The sequence below is a fragment of the Mastigoproctus giganteus genome, chromosome 9 (genome assembly GCF_048544385.1).
Source record: "Mastigoproctus giganteus isolate SK-2022 chromosome 9, ASM4854438v1, whole genome shotgun sequence".
Lineage (NCBI taxonomy): Eukaryota > Metazoa > Arthropoda > Arachnida > Uropygi > Thelyphonidae > Mastigoproctus > Mastigoproctus giganteus.
The window spans coordinates 11,297,668-11,318,574 of NC_143583.1; the positions used below are offsets into that span (position 1 = coordinate 11,297,668).

General features: G+C 39.0%; 1 protein-coding gene across 3 annotated transcripts in view; it reads left to right on the forward strand.

The window, feature by feature from the left end:
- Nucleotides 1-20,907, forward strand: part of LOC150080050 (dixin-like) — a 391,642-nt gene that overhangs the window by 232,091 nt on the left and 138,644 nt on the right. For all 3 annotated transcript variants that reach the window (XM_090381957.1, XM_090381956.1, XM_090381958.1), the window contains one exon: nucleotides 13,762-13,869. In XM_090381957.1, the coding sequence (XP_090238083.1) occupies nucleotides 13,762-13,869 (108 nt within the window). The remainder of the gene's footprint in view (nucleotides 1-13,761; nucleotides 13,870-20,907) is intronic.

Below are 20,907 nucleotides of genomic sequence, written 5' to 3' on the forward strand. Positions count from 1 at the left end.
AAAACTTCTCTGTTCCAGGAGCGGCAAAAATGTAAGTCAGCACAGGCTACCCTCGTTCTCGCTCTGCACTACCTGTCTGAATAAAGTGAGCTCTTAAGAAACATAAGCAATCAATAGTATGATCATTTAAAATGTATCTAATTTTGTTACATACAGTATTTGATTAGCGGCAGAAAACGCCCTTTTGGATTCTATGCTGGATGGTGCTATTGTACTGAGATAATCGTAGACGATCGCAGTCCATATTTTCTAGGCTTTTAACTTTTTTAGCAAAAATAGTTAAAAGTATTTCATTAATTTCCGACTCAAGTTCATCTTTTAGAATCTCATTGGAGTTGGGCAATTTCTTATTTTGGAAAGAATTTGCGGGACACTGATCTTCTGTTCCCGTTGGTCTTCCATGGTTGAATTATGTTCGTCATTTTCTGAAGGAGAAAGACGTTTTATTAAGTGAAGTATAATTTTCACTATAGTATCTTTACTGAGTCTTGTAGAGAGCAGAGTGGGGATAAGTAATAAAGAAGAGAGTAAAGAGTGCAGTTAAGAAATTCTTTGCATATATAAATGTAAAGAACAGAAGCAAACATCAGATTGGATCCTTATGTAATGAATGTGGGATAGTATTAGCTACCACAGCTGAAGTTGCAGATGAATTTTGTGTCAATGAGATATTATGGAAGTGAAGTTGAAAAAAATGTAAATAACAAGGTTGTAATTTCAAATGATTATTTAATGACAAGTTTCGCGCCTACAGGTGAGTACAGCTCCTGTGGTTGATGGCATATACCCCATAATCTTAAAGGAGGCAGCAAGTGAGTGCATTGAATCACTAAGGCTAGTTATGAGAGCATCACTGGACTCAGGAGAGATTCTGTTGGATTGGTGTAAATTGGAACATAAAGGCGGTTCTAGGAGCGTAACGGGAAATTACCGACCTGCCAGTCTAACTTCAGTAGTAGGGAAAATCACGGAGGCAATGATCAAGGGTGTAATTCAGGATGATTTAGATGGAAATGGAATTCTGTAGGATACATAGCATGGTTTTGTAAAGGGAAAATCATGTTTAATTAATCTGGTTAGCTATTTTGACAGGGTCACTCAAGAGCTGGACTTAGAGAATAATTACGACATTGTTTATTTAGATTTCAGCAACGCATTTGACTCAGTCCCACATGAATGGTTACTTTATAAGTTGGAGCAGGCTGGAATCATAGGGAAAATCCTTAGATGGATAGCGCGATGACTTGAGAGCACCAGGCAGAGGATTGTGATAAATGGTTATTCCTCAGATTGGGTTAATGTAAGAAGTGGGGTTCCCCAAGGATCAGTATTGGGACCACAGTTGTTTTTGATTATCTTAAATGACACCTTTGAAGGGATGGAGGGCATTGATGTCTGGTGACTTGCAGATGATGTAAAGATCAGTAGAGTAGTTAATGATCGCCGCCTAGCAGAGTGACCTAGATAGACTTCCAGAATGGTCAGAAAAGTGGCAGCTATGCTTTAGTTTAGCAAAATGCAAGTTCTTACACCTGGGGAACAGCAATCCCAAAATAACTTATACACTTGGTGGAGTTGAAGTAAAGTCAGTAGTGGAGGAACGGGACTTGAGTAGTGGAACAACACGGTCAGTCATCAAGTTATCCGAGAATTGTGGAAAGGTTGCAATGTTGCATGGTGTCCTATCGATGATTTATTGAACATTTGCTTGTAGAGATAACGACGTCATAATCACATAAAGGTGATTTTATAAACTTTATGGGATGAAATTATAAACAATTATTTTTTTAAAAAATTAGTACCAAAAAAACCGGTATTTTTTGTATCAATACCGGTATTTCAATACTGGAAAAAAATGGCCAGGATCCTGGTATTGTAAGCCCTAGGTGCCTAGTCTCTAGATCAGGGGTCTGGAAACTTTTTTTTTTTTTTTTTTTGGACATTACCCCGAAGTCTATTTGTGTTAAACGATATTACCCCCCCACCAGACGGTTTTTTTAATACGATGCTGCATACAACCAACTGCCATCCGTTACATATTTCATAATACTTCTCCTGAATTTAAGTTTATGTATATAAATACTACCAGCAAATAAAGTTGTCCAGCCTAATTAATAGCAATGTCAAATATAATAAATACATGTTAGTTTGTCAAAGAGTGTTGTTATATATGCACTAGACACCTGGTAAAAAAAAAAGTTAATTTTACTTTTTTTATTTATTTATTTATAAACATATGTGCAGGGCCTTACTGCTATGCCAATGCACCTTGCACATTAAACAAAAATAAAGAAAAATATTAAAATATAAAATTAACTATATACAAAGCCACACATTTTGTGACAAAAATAACATAAATATAAAATTAATAAAAATGATTAAATAATTCAATCATTTAATTAAAAACATCCTCACTTCAGGATTTGGAAAAGTGGTGCTGCTTCAGTTTCGATAAAACACATCAATATCAGGACTTTTTGATGTCAGAGCAATTTGGATGCAGTTTTCGGAGTCCAACTGATTTCTATATTTTGTTTTAAAATTCATAAGGTAGAAAATCCTTGTTCACAGAGGTAAGAAAGATAAACTGCAGCCATTATCTCCCACTGCAGGATGGAAGCCTCCTCAACAATTCATGTTGAGGGAAATAGACCATAATCCACCATGCTGGTCCAGTGCGGGGTAGTAGATCGACTGTATTTAGCAGTCAGGGGCTTGAACCCCAGTCTACTCAGAGCATGTGCTACTGCACTCCAACTCCTGACCACTTGGCGACTGAGTGGACAGAGGTAGGTTGTTGAGTTCACAGAGGTAGGTTGTTGCAAAAGGCAGCAGTATTTTTGTCACTTCTTCATGTGCAATTTTAGAAACCTTTGCAGTTTCTGACATCCAAAAATACCAGAGATCTGTCTTGTTCTGAAATTCCATTCATGCTTCACTGTTGGAGCGAACTTCAAGAAGTGCCTTTGCTAATCCTTCTGGCTCCCAGGTATATTTGCGAGTTCACAGTTGAAGGGGTTTACAACCCAGTTGACAGTATGAGAATCAAGCTCTGAGAACTGCTTTTTGAGTTTGGTCAAAGCATTGTAAGTGACTCCGCGACATCACAAAGACTGAGATCTTCACAATCTTCCAAAAACTCTGCTAGCTTTGGAAAAGTGGCTGTCTTATTTTGTTCCATTTTCTGGTTCCTGTACAAAAGCATTTGATCCAAATGCTGAAATCTTTTCTCTTGCGAAAATGATATTGATGTGTTTCCTTGCATTCCTTGTTCAAGGAGTTCACACGACCAAAGATGTCAGCTAAATATGCTAGATGTGCAAGCCAAGTGGAGATTCTCAACTTATCTGCAAGGGCATGCTTTTGATCCACCAAAAAGATTTCTAGCTCTGAGAGCCCACACTCGATTCAGAACATTTCCAGTTGAAAGCCACCTCACATCTGTATGGAAAAGGAGTGTTGAATATTCAGCCTTCCCATCCTCACATAAATTACAGAATAACCGCATGTTTAGTGCATGTCCTTTGACAGTATTGACAGTTTTAATTACATCATTCATGACAACTTCCAGTTCAGGTTCCAACTGCTTCACAACCAATGCTTGATGATGGATGTAGTGAGCAACTTCAATTTTTGGATTTTGTTTTTTGGCCAAAGCGGAAAAGCCACTAACTTGACCCAACATGGCTAGAGCTCCATCAACAGACACACCAATACAGTTTTCCCACTTTAAATCAATGCCTGGTGTTTTGAAATATGCATCAACCTTATTGAAAATATCGATTCAGCAAACTCTTGATTCAAGAGGAGAACAGAAAAACATTTCTTCTTCAATTACATTAGTTCCCCTATATTGAACATTACACCAATCAGCTGCAAATTGCTAGACATCAGTAGTCACACCAAGTTGAATAGCAAAATGTTTGCCTTCTTTGACTGAAGAAATCACTTGTTCCCTCACATGTTTTGCTAAGATAAAAATTTTTTTCTTTCACAACTTTTGCAGACAAAGGCACTGAATGCAGTTGCATGGCTTCTTTCTGGCCACACATGATTTCTGCCATTTTCACAGCTGCAGGTTTGGCCAATTCTTCACCAGTGGTATATGGCTTCTTGTTTTGGGCAATCAGCCAAGCCACTTCAAAAGTAGCTCTTGATGCTGAACTTTGATCAAATGTATCTACTAAGGTTGTTTTCCAATCTTTGCCTTTTGATAGTTCTTTCCGAATTCTCAAAGTATTCCCATGGTTTGAAAGAAGATATGGGTGCAAATTATCCAAGTGTCTCTTCAGTTGATTCTTTTGGAAAGAATCTGCAGTCAGTACTTCCAAACAAATGACACATTGTGGCTTCATTTGTCCTTTATCTTCTATTTCTGTAAAACCATAATTGAGGAACTTGGCCAGGTATTTCCTATTTCTATTTGATGCCATTTGAAGGGTAGAGAAAACTAACTGAAAAGGGAAAATTTTAAAAAAATTTTTTTTTTTTTTTTATTAATTACTTTTATTTTTTCTGAACTTTTGTTAACAAAAAATTCTTACTTTTACCCCATTTGGGGTAATTTACCACTGTTCCTCTACCCCTGGTTGGAGAACGGGTAATTCTGTAAATTGCAGCATCTAGAGAATGTTGCAATTTGCAGAACTAAAACTTTCCTTGGTAAGAGCATTAGTAGAGGCATATGATGCAAGAAAGCAAGTTTATGCAGTATCAGCCAAAAAAAAAAAAAAAAACGCTCCCATTTCACCCCTCCGTTCATTCCAAATGCCTGTCCAGCTCAGTCTTAAATTTATTTAGGCTATCAACCTCCACAACAAAGGATGGAAGTCTGTTCCACCAACCAGCTACCCGCTGGCTAAAGGCAAACTTCTGCACATCTATCCTACAACTGTCTTTCCTCAATTTGAATTTATGCCCTCTCAGGTGATTATTTGTAAAAAAGATAGGTGGAACAGGACCAGGGTATGTCTGCCAGGGGCAAAGGTTGATGACGTTGTAGAGCGAATATCATCTTTTAAGGGCACAAAAGGTGATATAGTTGTACACGTTGGCACTAATAATATTAAGAGTAGGAGACCGGCAAAATTACTTAACAAGTACAGGTCACTGTTGAACAAAAGCCGAGAATTAGGGTTGAATTTGAAAGTGTCTGCAATTCTGCCCAGACACGATAGGAGGGAGTATATGATGAGAGCCTTGTCGATCAATTCGGCCCTGGAAAGATTGTGCAAGGCTCAAGGGGTAGAATTTTTTTCAGCCTGGACTGTACTTGTTAACAGGAGAGATTTCTTCTACAGGGATGGGATACACTTAAATAGAAAGGGTGCAAGAATATTTGCTGATGCTATCGAGGCAGTGTTAGGTGGGTCGGAAAACTGCTAGCTTGGGGGGAGACAAAGACCAATAGATTGACAGTAGCCACTGGCAGAGATGAAAGAGATTCTTGCACTGCTTCTATTAGAATGAGCAGAAGCCTGAAAAACAAGATGCATGGTATTTCAGAGACTGCTGGGAGCCATTGCGGTACAAGTAAACACATGGGTTGTGTTAGGGTAGCTAAGAATAGAAACAGGTGCAGGTATACTTGCGTGTACACCAATGCTAGGAGTTTAGTAAATAAATTTGATGAATTTGAGATATTGCTCAAAACATCAAAGTCAGATATTGTTGGGATATCAGAAACGTGGTGTCACACAGATATAAGGGATGCAGAACTGCAATTTGGGGAGTACAACGTCTACAGAAAGGATAGACAGGATAGGAAGGGGAGAGGGGTTATGCTATTAGTTAAGAAACACATAAAAACCAAGGAAGTGAAGCCAGTCGACATCGCTGGACAGTGCAGTGTTGAGTCAGTTTGGTGTGACATAAGCATTGGGAGATCAAAATTGAGAATAGGAGTGTGCTATAGGCCTAATGACTCTGATGAGTATAATAAGGAACTGTACAGGGGAATAGAGTGGGCCATTAAATCAGAGAGTCTTATAATGGGAGATTTTAATTTCCCAGATATTGACTGGAATTTGGGGGCTGGTTACTCACACACTAGCAGGGCTTTTGTGGATTTATTGGATGATTGTTTTCTACATCAGCATGTTTGGGAGGCAACTAGAGGGAGTAATACTCTTGATTTGATTATCAGCAGTGATTCTTCATGCATTAAGAATCTGCAGATAAATGAACCACTAGGTGGCAGTGATCACAGTGTGTTGAAGTGGGATTTACTCAAAGAGGTAACTACCATTAGGGGTAAAGGGAAGGGTTATTGCTTCCGTAAAGGCAACTACGATGGACTGAGACAGTATTTAAATTCTATACAGTGGGACCAACTGATGATGTTACCGAACAGCAAATTCAGAATGGGAAGCATTCAAAGAACTCATCTTGGAAGCTACTAGGCTTTACATACCAACTAAGAAATATTGTTCAAGGTTTAGGCCAAAATGGATGTCAGATGAACTAATGAGGCATATGGCAGAGAAGAAAAATGCATGGGATACTTACAAATTAACACATGACACAGAAGCCTATGATAGATACAAGTTGATATGCAATCAAGTTACAAAGGAGGTTAGGCAGGCGAAGGCAGATTATGAGAAATCCTTGGCAAGGGATGCAAAGAAAAACAGCAAAGAGTTCTTTACTTATGTAAACTCTAGAAGGAAGGGGATGAATCAGATTGGTCCACTTGGTATTGATGGGTCAACTGTTGATGATCCTGCTCAGGTAGCTAACAAACTAAATGAATATTTTGCATCGACATTCACACATGAGGAGTTATTCAGCAAGGGGAATGCCAGAGGTGTATTCAACTCTAGCAGTAAGCTACAGAATCTTGAAATAACTGAGAGTAAAGTGGAGGAGAAACTGTTGAAGATAAACACAAGAAAGGCATCCGGGGTGGATGGGATCTATCCAGTTATATTAAAGGAGGCAGCAAATTAAGTAAGCAAACCCTTAGCCATAATTATGAGAGCTTCCTTGGACTCAGGGGAGGTACCCATAGACTGTAAATGTGCAAATGTGACCCCAATTCACAAAGGAGGATCAAAGGCTGACACAAGTAATTATAGACCTGTGAGCTTAACTTCTGTTCCAGGGAAATTAATGGAGGCACTGGTTAAAGAAGCACTGCAGGATCATTTAGACAAGACTTCAGTTATAGCTCAGACACAGCATGGTTTTGTTAAGGGGAAGTCTTGCCTGACCAACTTGATTGGATACTATGATGCAGTCACAAAAGAACTGGATGCAGGGAATAACTTTGATATTATATACTTGGATCTTAGAAAGGCTTTTGATACTGTTGCACATGGAAGACTGCTACACAAATTGGAGCAGTGTGACATTGGAGGCAAATTGCTGCTATGGATAAAGGGGTGGTTGAGGGGGAGAAGACAGAGAGTGGTAATCAATGGACACTGCTCATCGTGGACTAATGTTATTAGTGGAGTCCCTCAGGGCTCAGTGTTGGGTCCATTATTGTTTTCTGTATTTATAAATGATATTGATGATGGTATATCAAGCTTAATGTCCAAGTTTGCAGATGATACAAAGGTTGGCAGGGTTGTCAAGGACACTACTGACACTATGCTGCTGCAACAGGATCTGGAAAGGTTGAGCAGATGGGCTGAGAGGTGGCAAATGAAGTTTAACATTGACAAATGTAAAGTACTACACATGGGAAACAGCAACCCCAGAGCAACGTATCAACTCTGTGGTACTACACTGACAGTGGTAGAGAATGAAAGGGACTTGGGGGTGGTTGTGCAGGCAGATATGAAGTTCTCTGAGCAGTGCAGACGGGCTGCAAGAGTAGCTCATGGAGTATTGTCAATGATATATAGGAATTTTTCCAGCAGGGATAGGGAGGTGATTATTCCATTGTATAAGGAAATGGTCAGGCCACACCTAGAGTACTGTATACAGTCTGGATGCCTCATTTCAAGAGGGATGTAGAGCTGGTGGAACGAGTACAGAGAAGGGCAACAAGATTAGTGAATGGAACAAAGGGGTGCTCTTACGAAGAAAAGCTTAAGTTTTGCAAATTACAGTGTCTGGAGACTAGGCACCAGCGAGGTGATCTGATAGAGGTGTATAAACCCTTGAATGGTTTAAGCATGCTCAATGCTGATGGGATTCTTCCTCTAGCTCAGAAAAATCACCTGAGAGGGCATAAATTCAAATTGAGGAAAGACATGTAGGATAGACGTGCGGAAATTTGCCTTCAGCCAGCGGGTGGTTGGTTGGTGGAACAGACTTCCATCCCTTGTGGTGGAGGTTGATAGCCTAAATAAGTTTAAGGCTCAGCTGGACAGGTATTTTGAATGAACAGAGGGGTGAAGTGGAAGTGGTTTTTTTTTGGCTGATGCTGCATAAGCTTGCTTTCTTGCATCAAATGCCTCTACTAATGCTAATGCTATTCTGAGCAAGAGGAAGAATCCCATCAGCATTGAGCATGCTCAAACCATTCAAGACTTTATACACCTCAATCAGATCACCTCGCAGGTGCCTAGTCTCCAGACACTGTAATTTGCAAAACTTAAGCGTTTATTTGTAAGAGAAACTCTTTTTTCCATTCACTAATCTTGTTGCCCTTCTCTGTACTCATTCCAGCAGCTCTACATCCTTCTTAAAATGAGGCTATATACAGTACTCAAGGTGTGGCCTGACCATTGCCTTGCATTCCTGTGTTCTCCTCACCAGTCTGATTTCACTTCTCTGCACTTATTCCAGCAGCTCTGCATCCTTCATAAAATGAGTCCTCCAGACCTGTATGCATTAGTCAAGGTGTGACTTCACCATTTAATGGGATAATTACCTCCTGCTAGCAAAATTCCTATATATTGTTAACAAAACTGCACGAGCTGTCGTAGCTGCCTTTCAGCACTGCTCAGAGAACTTCATATCTGACTGCATAATTATCCCCAGATCCTTTTCATTTTCTGCTACCCTGAATGCAATATCACATAGTTGGTACATTACTCTGGAATTATTGCTTCTTGTATGCAGTATCGTGCATTTGTCAACGTTAAACTTCAATTGCCATTTCCCAGCTCATCTGCCTAATATATCTATATCTTGTTGCAGCAGCATACCTTCATTACTCTCATTAACCATGCTTGCCAACCTTTGTACTGCCTGCAATTACAGACATTCAGCCTGATATATACCTTCATTAATAACATTAATAACTACAGAAAACAACAATGGGCCCAGCACTGAACTCTAGGGAACTCCACTAATAACCTTATTCCAAGAAGAGCAGTGTCCATTAATAACCACTCTGTCTTCTCTCGCTCGATCATTGCTTTGTCCAGAGCAGTAACTTTTCCTTAATGCTATATTTCTCTGATTTGTATAGCACTCTTAAGTTGAGGCGTATCAAATGCCTTTCTGAAACCTAAGTGTATGATATCAAAACTAATTTTTGTGTCCAGTTCCCTTGTTGCTCTATCCTAATATCCAGTAAGATTGGTCAGACAAGATCACCCCATAAAAATATTTCTGTGATTGTAGTATAATTGGATTGCTATTTAGATGGTCCTGCATTATATCTTTTACCAGAGACTCTATTATTTTCCCTGGAACAGAAGTTAAGCTAACATATTTGTAATTTCTTATGTCACCTTTTTGATCCTCCTTTGTGAATTTTGGATAAATTTGCACATCCTCAATTCATAGAATTCTCTCCTGAATTCAAAAATAGATTTCAGGAAGGTTTTTAATACTGTTGCGCATAAAAGGTTGCTGTACAAACTGGAGCAAGGTGATATTGAAAGTTTCTACTATGGATAAAAAACTTATTATTCAGTTACAAGTTCTTGTCACTGAAGTGCACTTTTATGACAGTGATATTGTAAAGACAGCTGTCACTGAAGAAATGGTAAGAAAATACCACAAAAAATTTGACCCCATTATTTACGTTTCCAATTTGGAAATAAACATTATAATACCTATGTAGATTTTGAGTGCTGTACTATCTCAAACAACACTGTTTACCTGCACATATGCTATTCGAGGAATACTTGGGGGGAGACAAAGACTAATGGATTAACAGTAGCCACGGGCAGAGGTGAAAGAGATTCTTGCACTGCTTCTATTGGAATGAGCAGAAGCCTGAAAAACAAGATGCAGGATATTTCAGAGACTGCTGGAAGTCATTGCGGTACAAGTAAACACATGGGTTGTGTTAGGGTAGCTAAGAATAGAAACAGGTGCATGTATACTTGCGTGTACACTAATGCTAGGAGTTTAGTAAATAAATTTGATGAATTTGAGGTATTACTCAAAACATCAAAGGCAGATATTGTTGGGATATCAGAGACGTGGTGTCACACAGATATAAGGAATGCAGAACTGGAATTTGGGGAGTACAACGTCTACAGGAAGGATAGACAGGATAGGAAGGGAGGAGGGGTTATGCTATTAGTTAAAAAACACATAAAATCCAAGGAAGTGAAGCCAGTTGACATTGCTGGACAGTGCAGTGTTGAGTCAGTTTGGTGTGACATAAGCATAGGTAAATCAAAATTGAGAGTAGGAGTGTGCTATAGGCCTAATGACTCTGATGAGTATAATAAGATACTGTACAGGGAAATAGAGTGGGCCAGTAAATCTGAGAGTCTTATAATGGGGGATTTTAATTTCCCAGATATTGACTGGAATTTGTGGGTTGGTCACTCACACACTAGCAAGGCTTTTGTGGATTTATTGGATGATTGTTTTCTACACCAGCATGTTCGGGAGGCAACTAGAGGGAGTAATACTCTTGATCTGATTATCAGTAGTGATTCTTCATGCATTAGGAATCTGCAGATAAATGAACCACTGGGTGGCAGTGATCACAGTGTGCTGAAGTGGGATTTACTCAAGGAGGTAACTACCATCAGAGGTAAAGGGAAGGGTTTTTGCTTTCGTAAAGGAGACTATGCTGGTCTGAGACAGTATTTAAATTCTATACAGTGGGACCAACTGATGATGTTACCAACAGCAAATTCAAAATGGGAAGCATTCAAGGAACTAATCTTGGAAGCTACCAGGCTTTACATACCAACCAAGAAATATTGTTCAAGGTTCAGGCCTAAATGGTTGTCAGATGAACTAATGAGACATATGGCAGGGAAGAAAAATGCATGGGATACATACAAATTAATGGGTGACGTGGAAGCCTATGATAGATATAAGTTGGTCTGTAACCAAGTCACAAAGGAGATTAGGCAGGCAAAGGCAGATTATGAGAAATCCTTGGCAAAGGATGCAAAGAAAAACAGAAAAGAGTTCTTTACCTATTTAAACTCAAGAAGGAAAGGGATGAATCAGATTGGTCCACTGGATGTTGATGGTTCAACAGTTGAGGATCCAGCTCAGGTGGCTAACAATCTAAACGAGTATTTTGCATCTACATTCACACATGAGGAGTTATTCAGGAAGGGGAATGTCGTAGGTGAAGTAAACATTGGCAGTGAGCTAGATGATTTTCTAATAACTGAGAGGAAAGTGGAGGAGAAATTGTTGAGGATAAACATAAAAAAGGCACCCGGGGTGGATGGGATCTATCCAGTTATATTAAAGGAGGCAGCAAAGGAAGTAAGCAAACCCCTAGCCATAATTATGAGAGCTTCTTTGGACTCAGGGGAGGTACCCATGGACTGGAGATGTGCAAATGTGACCCCAATTCACAAAGGAGGATCAAAGGCTGACACAAGTAATTATAGACCTGTTAGTTTAACTTCGGTTCCAGGAAAATTAATGGAGGCACTGGTTAAAGAAGCACTGCAGGATCATCTGGACAAGAATTCAGTTATAGCTCAGACACAGCATGGGTTTGTTAAGGGCAGGTCTTGTCTGACCAATTTGATTGGATACTATGATGTAGTCACAAAAGAACTGGATGCAGGGAATAACTTTGATATTATATATTTGGATCTTAGAAAGGCTTTTGATACTGTTGCGCATGGAAGACTGCTGCACAAATTGGAGAAGTGTGGCATTCGAGGCAAATTGCTGCTATGGATAAAGGGATGGTTGAGTGGCAGAAGACAGAGAGTGGTAATCAATGGACACTGCTCAACGTGGACTAATGTTATTAGTGGAGTTCCTCAGGGTTCAGTGTTGGGTCCATTGTTGTTTTCTGTATTTATAAATGATATTGATGATGGTGTATCAGGCTTAATGTCCAAGTTTGCAGACGATACAAAGGTTGGCAGGGTTGTTAAGGACACTACTGATACTATGCTGCTGCAACAGGATCTGGAAAGGTTGAGCAGATGGGCTGAGAGGTGGCAAATGAAGTTTAACATTGACAAATGTAAAGTACTACATATGGGAAACAGTAACCCCAGATCAACGTATCAACTCTGTGGTACTACGCTGACAGTGGTAGAGAATGAAAAGGACCTGGGGGTAATTGTGCAGGCAGATATGAAGTTCTCTGAGCAGTGCAGACGAGCTGCAAGAGTAGCTCATGGTGTCTTGTCAATGATATACAGGAATTTTTCTAGCAGGGACAGGGATGTGATTATTCCCTTGTATAAGGCATTGGTCAGGCCACACCTTGAGTACTGTATACAGGTCTGGAGGCCTCATTTCAAGAAGGATGTAGAGCTGCTGGAACGAGTACAGAGAAGGGCAACAAGATTAGTGAATGGAACAAAGGGTTGCTCTTACGAAGAAAGGCTTAAGTTTTGCAAATTACAGAGCCTGGAGACTAGGCATCGCCGAGGTGATCTGATAGAGGTGTACAAGGCTTTGAATGGCTTGAGCATGCTCAATGCCGATGGAATTCTTCCTCTTGCTCAGAATAATCACCTGAGAGGGCATAAATTCAAATTGAGGAAGGACGGATGTCGGATAGATGTGCGGAAATTCGCCTTTAGCCAGCGGGTAGTTGGTTTGTGGAATAGACTTCCATCGCTTGTTGTTGAAGTTGATAGCCTAAACAAATTTAAGGCTCAGCTGGACAGGTATTTCGAACGAATTGAGGGGTGAAATGGGAGTAGTGGTTGTTTTTTTTTTTTCTTTTTTTTTGGCTGATGCTGAATAAGCTTGCTTTCTTGCATCATATGCCTCTACTAATGCTAATGCTAATGCTAATATCTTAACTTACATTTTTGTAAACAAAACAATAGGTTTTGGAACTGTTTGGACAGTGGGTATTAAAGCAGCTGTTATTGAAAAAAAAATACAAAAATTGAGAATTCAGTTCATGATCCCACCCTCTCAGGAATCACAAGGATTTGTTGAACAAAAGGGAAGGACATACTGTATAGCTTCAATAACTCCTCCCACCGGATCTCACCCTTTTGTCAGAATTGAATTTTTTTTCTCTCCAGAAAGCAATAGAATATTCTGGTCCCCCCACGATTTTCACTCTTTTGAGGTAGGTAGTCTCTTTTGCAAACAGATAGTACCTTTTCATTGAAACTGTTAAAGTTATTTAACAATATACAGCTTATTGAAAAAAAAAAAACAAGCTATTATGATCTTTGTTTCCCTTTCCTTTAACTTTTTGTTAATCTTTTAAATATTCCTGTAATTTTTAATGCACAAATATATGGAATTATGAAATGCATAAATTTCAAATAATTATTAATTGGGTTGTATGCACCAGCATTGAACTAGTGGATTTAAGTATGTAAATGCATACTTTGAATTCTGCATACATTTTCCTAAAATTCAAATGCTCCATATCATATTTACAATTGAATTGTTAAAGGCTGCAAAAATGTTTAAAATCTGTGTAAAATCTTTTTACAGAGTTCTGATAGTAAGAGAGAAGTTGAAGGAGAAGAAGATGTTACTGGAAGAGTAAAATTAGAACTTCAAGAGCTTGAGCTTGTTAGAAGAACTTTAGAAGAAGAGAATGTGAGCCTATACTTTTACTAATATCATTGATCTATACATGCTGTTACTTAATATTTACAATAAGATAAAACATATCATGTACAATAAGAATTGTACATGATATGTTTTTTTTTTTTTTTTTATGTGAACCCAAACACGAGAGGTATTAGATCCTATAGTACTTAGTAACGTGCTTGGGTTGGAGGTTGAGAAGATGAAAGAAGATATTTGTTGACATTGGACTTTAACTTCTGTAGATTGTAATTTTCAGGAAATACGTATGAAGGAAGGTTGTTCCAGAAAACAGCAGTTGAATGAATAAATGAGGAAGATGAAAAGTTGGTTCTGTGGGTTTGAAGTTGGACAGTAAATGGATGTTGGCTGGTGGCGGCACGTGTTCGGACTGTTTTGAAAGAGAGAGCGGGAATTATAGAAGCCAATTCAGAAGAACAGTGCCCACGGAAGTATCTGTAGAAGAGGCATGCAGCAGAAACAGTGCATCTATGAGAAAGCGAGTGGAGAGACTCTGTTAGAGATGAATCATTAATTAACCTAACTGCCCTCTTCTGAATGGAATCAAGAAGCCTGAGAGAGAGGTTTTGGGGGCACCACCCCAGATGTGGGAACAATATTCCATGGCAGGGTGGATTTGCGATTTATACAGAGTGAGCAGCTGTTTGGAAGAAAAGTAATGCCGAGAGCGAAAGAGAAAACCAAGTTTTTTAGATGCAGAGGAAGCAATATTTGTAATGTGCTTGTGCCAAGAGAGAGATTAGAAGTCAGGGTAATCCCCAAAAGAGAGATATCATTTTGCCTAGAAATCGGAGTGTCACTAAAGATAAGCATAGGAGCAGAAGAATCCTTTTTGTGAGATATAAGACAAGACTGAGATTTAGAAGGGTTGAAGTCAACTAAGTTATCTTTGCCCCACTGGAGAATTACCTGAAGATCGGCATTTAAGGAATTGGTAGCAGATTTTCGAGAAGTTGAAGCTGATTGAGCAGGACAAGGTTTCTCAAAATAGAAAGTGGAATGCAATGTGCTATCATCAGCAAAACTATGGATAGGATTTCCAGTCAATGGAAGAAGGTCATTAATATACAAGAGGAAAAGAGTGGGGGAAAGAACTGAACCTTGGGGGACACCGGCATTAGTGGAGAAGTTAGAAGACAGAGAGCCATCTACCATCACCCTCAGTGAGCAATCAGAGAGAAAACTGGATAACCAATTACTAAAAACAGTTGGCAAACCATAAGATGGAAGCTTGTTTAGAAGACCTTTATGCCAAACATGATCAAAAGCCTTTGCGATGTCAAGAGCAACTACTTGTGTTTCACTGAACCTTTCCATTGAATTAGTCCATAAATGGGTAACATAAGCCAGAATATCACCAGTGGATCGACACTGACGGAATCCATACTGGTGATCGTTGATCAGATGGAAGGTTTCTAGGTAGTTTAAGAGTTGCCCACTGCCAACTCTAGGTAGTTTAAGAGTTGGCGGTTAATTGATTTCTCCATTACTTTATAAAAAGTAGAAGTAATTGCAATGGGATGATAATTGGATGGGAGGGATTTGTCACCCTTTTTAGGAACTGGCTGGATATGAACAAATTTCCAAGCAGAAGGAAAAACACCTTTGGAATAAGAAAGTGAAAAAAGGCGGCAAAGAATAGGAGTAAGTTCAGGAGCACAGGTTTTTTAGAACAAGTGGAGAAATACCATCAGGACCTGGAGCTTTCTTAGCATCAAGATTCATCAAAATCCTTCTGATATCCTTTTGACGGAAGACCACAGGAGGCATTGAATGGAGTGTGTTGGGAATGGTGGGAGGTGTTTTACCAAGATCATTAATAACATGAGCTGGAAGAAAAATGGGATGCTAGCAGATCAGCTTTATCCTTGGCTGAAGTGACAACAGAACCATCTGGTTTGGACAGAGGTGGGAGCAGAGATGGGCAAAAGTTGCGGCCAATAGCTTTGGCAAGAGACCAGAATGCTCGGCTACCATTAGGGCAAGAAGCAAGTTTTCTACTCTTAGCCTGTTCAAACTCTAGTCTGGACTGATTAATAACTGCTTTACAATTGTTGCGAGCTTTGGTGTAGACAGAAAATGACACTGAAGAATTAGAAACAAGCCAATTACGATATGCAACATTCTTCTCTTGAACAGCCTTAGCACATTTATTGGAAAACCAAGGTTTAGATAAAGGACAAGATTTTAAAGTGGAGTGTGGGATAAAGGATTCCATTCCTGCAAGAATAATTTCACTGACACGATCTGTGCAAACGTTGACATCAGAAGTTTTGAAACAGTAATCCGACCAAGGAAAAGAAGAAAAGAAGTCTCGCAGGTCATCCCATTTTGCATTCTTGTAAAGCCAAACAACACTAGGTTGGGAATAGCCATGAGATAAGTTCCATTGGAGAAGAGACAATCACCAAGTTGTGATCTGAAGTGCCTAAAGGAGCTCTCACTTCGACTGTGTACTTACAAGGGTTGTTTGTGAGAAAAAGATCAAGCGTATTGGCTGTACGATTAGGATTGTCTGGTATTCTTGTAGGTAAATGAACAATCTCTGCAAGGTCATTAGTAATTGCAAAAGCCTCGGCATCTCGACTTGCTGGCTCTGTGTGACTAGAAAATGGAAGCCAGCTGGAGTTGTGAACAATAAAATCACCAAGGTAAATTACCTCACTGTTAGGAAAGTTGGACTGGAGGAAGTCAAGTTGCAAAGAGAGGAAGTCAAAGAGCTCCAAGTGATTAGTGGAGTTGGGAGAACGGTAGAGACAACAGATGAATTTGACACAATGAGGTAGAGAGATTTTAAGCCAGAGAAGATCAAAGAGAGGAGATTCCAAATTGCCAAGTCTCTGACAGGGAATATCAGAACAGACATATGCACAAGTACCATCATACAGCGAATAATTTGGGCATCTGAGATGAGCAGTAGTTGAATCAACCGATAATTGAGATTCTGTCAGAAAAGTACATGGGGTTTGGCAGACTGCAAGTGGAAATGACATCGTTGAGATTAGAACTGGGACCACATATATTTGTGAAATGAATTAGGAAGTGCTCGGGAGGTTTAGATCTTTTTGCAGATAAGCTTGCTCTGTTAGTTTGACAATTCATGGTGTATTCAATGGTAAGAAAAAGTGGGTGGGACATGCTGTATGAAGTAATGAAATTTTTGGATATGGCGTACACGTGGTAAGAATATACCCAGATCCTTGACATAACGTGGCCTCGACAATGCTCCCTGCATGCACACTACTCGGACTCCCTCCAGTCATTATCTGGCTGAGTAGAGGTAGCAAGATTATACACTAGCTGATCCCGAAGCCTTCTAGAGAGTTACCAATAGGTACGGTCCAGTGTACTAATTAGTGGCCGGCCTGTGAACACAGTTTTAGAGCCGTACCCTCGAAATGTAAGGAATATTGGAACTCACCATGACGTTCATCATAACCTCAAAAGTCATCAATCATACTGCATGATGGAAGATATAGGGAAGGGTTGACTGGAACTTAGCTCTAGAGACTAAACATGGGTTCCACCACTTCAAGCCTCCAATAAGCAAAGTGGTGGTATTTCACTGGTTGATGAGAGTCATCTACCACCTAGTACTGCCTGGTAACATAGAGGGTCGGCATTCCTCCATGTGGTGTGGGCGCCACACCTCGACCCCTGCTTACGTTGGTTCACAACTGGATGGTCACCCACCATGTACTTGTGCATGGAGGTTATACCCAGGATTACTAACATCTTCATCATCTAACATCATCTAGATGATTACTAACATCTTCATCATCTAACATCTAACATCATCTTCCGACCATCGTGAAGTTGCAAGCAGAGGATTTGGCTGTCACAGACCGTCCGGACTTTGCCGAAATTGGGTCCACTTGACTTGAGTGTCACCCAAATATCAGTGTTTTAGACTCCCAGGTATCAAGTACAGCTTGTCTGACATATCTGAGAGAATGTCTGTGACAACCTCAACGAAGTCAGTTTGTTTATATCTGTGTTGTCCAAAGAGTAAATGAACAAGAAGTCACCGTTTTTCAACATAGTTACATTTCTAGAACGTCTAGCGACAAATACAAAATCAGCAAACAGCATGGTTTATTGTTGTTTACTTGTGACATGAATTTCACAAAAGATATGTTCCAAAGGGGGAGGAAAGGTTGTGTGCAAAAAGTAGATGTTCTTTAAGATTAGATTTATCACTTTTAATAAAGTATAAATAGAAAAACAATTGGCTACTCAGTCCTTCTTCACTCCATATACATCTTGCCTTCCCTCTCTGCTCCCCTTGCCTCTTCATAATTTGTGTTCTTCAGTTAGTGTAACCTTCATAAGCTGTTAATGAACAAGAAAAGTCACCTGTTTATTTCTGCAGGGAGTCAGATACTGTGGCTTTCTTTTCCTTAAATAATTAATTTTTGATTGGTTTATTTGCTGTTCTTTCCTCTTTGTAACAGGAAATTGCATTTAAAGTGATCCAGACATTCCATAACTAGCATTAAAAGCTTCTTTATTTGCAGTTTTGTCAGATTTTTGCTTTACATGAATATGTAAACTCTATTCCTTGTGCATAATTATCATCAAACATATGTTGTTGTTGATATTTATCCTCAATCCTGATTTCCTATAACATTGCTCCTTGTTCTTGTTGTTTTAGTGGAAGTAATACAAATTTGTATTTTGTGCAGTATTTCTAACTCTGGTGCTTTTTTTGCAAGCATATCTCACCAAAGTTCATGATATGGATAAACTTATGAAATGTTTGGCTGCTTCAAATCTGCAAATAATATTAGATTTTTGCTTCAAATGGTCATGTTTTTAGCCTTTTTATTTTCTAACACAAAATTATCATTTGCCGTTGCAGGCTGTTTAGATGTCATAATTCAGCAGGGTATAGTTTTTGTACTTACACATAAAATTCATTAGAAAATTTATATTAATTTAATTAATAATACTAAGAAGTATATTAAAACATTTGAAGATATTTTTAGCTTTATTTAAAATTACTCATGAAAATATTTAAAAAATTGAAGGTTGAATAGTAAGGTTCCAATGAAATTTATAAAAATATATAGATTTAACAGTATTATGATCCCACATGAACTGTCATGGTATGATGAACAAGTGGTGATGAATTAATGAAATGATAAAGAAGAGTGAGTAACTGATAGTATTATACCCCCCCCCACTAACTATTTGATTATAATATGTTGACTTTACAGCCACAGAACCCTCGCTCATTCACTCACTTACTGTGTGTGTGTGTCTGCATGACTTTAGGATTACTTCTTTTTATCAATAACTATCTTACCCTTCACATCATCTATATAATAAACACTCAAACCTGTACACTACACTACACTCAACATGTAGTCTGGTCATAGTTTTTTATATGGAATAATTGCTTCTTTGTCCCTACCTTTTGGCCTTAAAACAAATAAGGTTCCTGAGGTAGATGGAATGTATCCAGTAATGAGTGATATTTTAGTAGTGGCAATTGATGCAAGAAAACAAGCTTATACAATATCAGCCAAAAAAAAAAAAAAACATACTACTTATGTCTCTTGTTCATCCCTTCTAATAGTTTAAGTTTTCTTTGAATTTATTCAAACTACTCACTTCTACGACACCAGATGGAAGTTTGTTCCAATATTCAGTTACCTACTGGTTCAAGGCATATTTCTGCACATCTGTCCTGCAACATCCTTCTTCAATTTGAATATATGTACCATCATATGGGTAATCTGAGCAAGAAGAATTCCATCAGCATTGAGTTTATGCATTGCATTCAAAACTTTAAATCCTTCAATCAGACCTTGCAGTGCCTAGTTTCCAGATGCAGCAGTTTGCAGAACTGAAGTCTTTCTTGGTAAGAGCACCCCCCCCACTAATCTCGTTGCTCTTATTTTCCCCATTTAGACAGATCGACATATGATTCAGTCAAATTTAAATCGTACAACATTTATTTATTTAGCATTAGCAAAGGCATATATGCAAGAAAGCAAGCTTATATAGCATCAGCCAAAAAAAACAAAAAAAAAAAAAAAAAAATAGCCCTTATTTCACCTATCCACTCACTCCAAATGTTTGTCAAGTTCTGCCTTGAATCTATTTAAGCTCTCAACTTGTACGACAGATGGAAGTTTGTTCCACCCACTGACTAAAGGCAAACTTCCGCGCATCTATCCTACAACTATCTTTCCTCAATTTGAATTTATGCCCTCTCAAGTGATTATTCTGAGCAAGGGGAAGAATCCCATTAGCATTGGGCATGCTCCAACCATTCAAGGCTTTATATACCTCAATTAAATCACCTTGCAGGTTCCTAGTCTCCAGACACTGTAATTTGCAAAACTTAAGCCTTTTCTTCGTAAGAGCAACCCTTTGTTCCATTCACTAATCTTGTTGCCCTTCTCTGTACTTGTTCCAAAGCTCTACATCCTTCTTAAAATGAGGCCTCCAGACCTGTATACAGTACTCAAGGTGTGGCCTGACCATTGCCTTATACAAGACAATATCACCTCCTTATCCCTGCTAGAAAAACTCCTGTAATATTTTTTTTTTGGCAGTTGTTGGCGCATAGGCTTCTGTGGCCATAATGCACCTCCCAATGTTTTTGCAGTACTTTGATCCAAGCCCGAGGCGGGGATTGAACCCGCGACCTTTGGGTTGCCAGGCAGGCACTTGACCCACCCGGCTAGCTCGGTCGGCTAAAAATTCCTGTATATATCATTGACAAGATATACAGGACTTACTGCTTCCCATATGTAATACTTTACATTTGTCAATGCTAAACTTCATTTGCCACCTCTCAGCCCATCTGCTCAACTTTTCTAGATCCTCTTGCAGCAGTGTACTGTGATTAATAACCCTGCGAACCTTCATATCGTCTGCAAACTTGGACATTAAGCCTGATATACCATCATCAATATCATTTATAAATACAGTAAACCCTCGCTATTTATAAATACAGTAAACCCTCGTAAACCTCGCTATTCGCGGGGTTTACGTTCCTGAGAAATGTCGCGA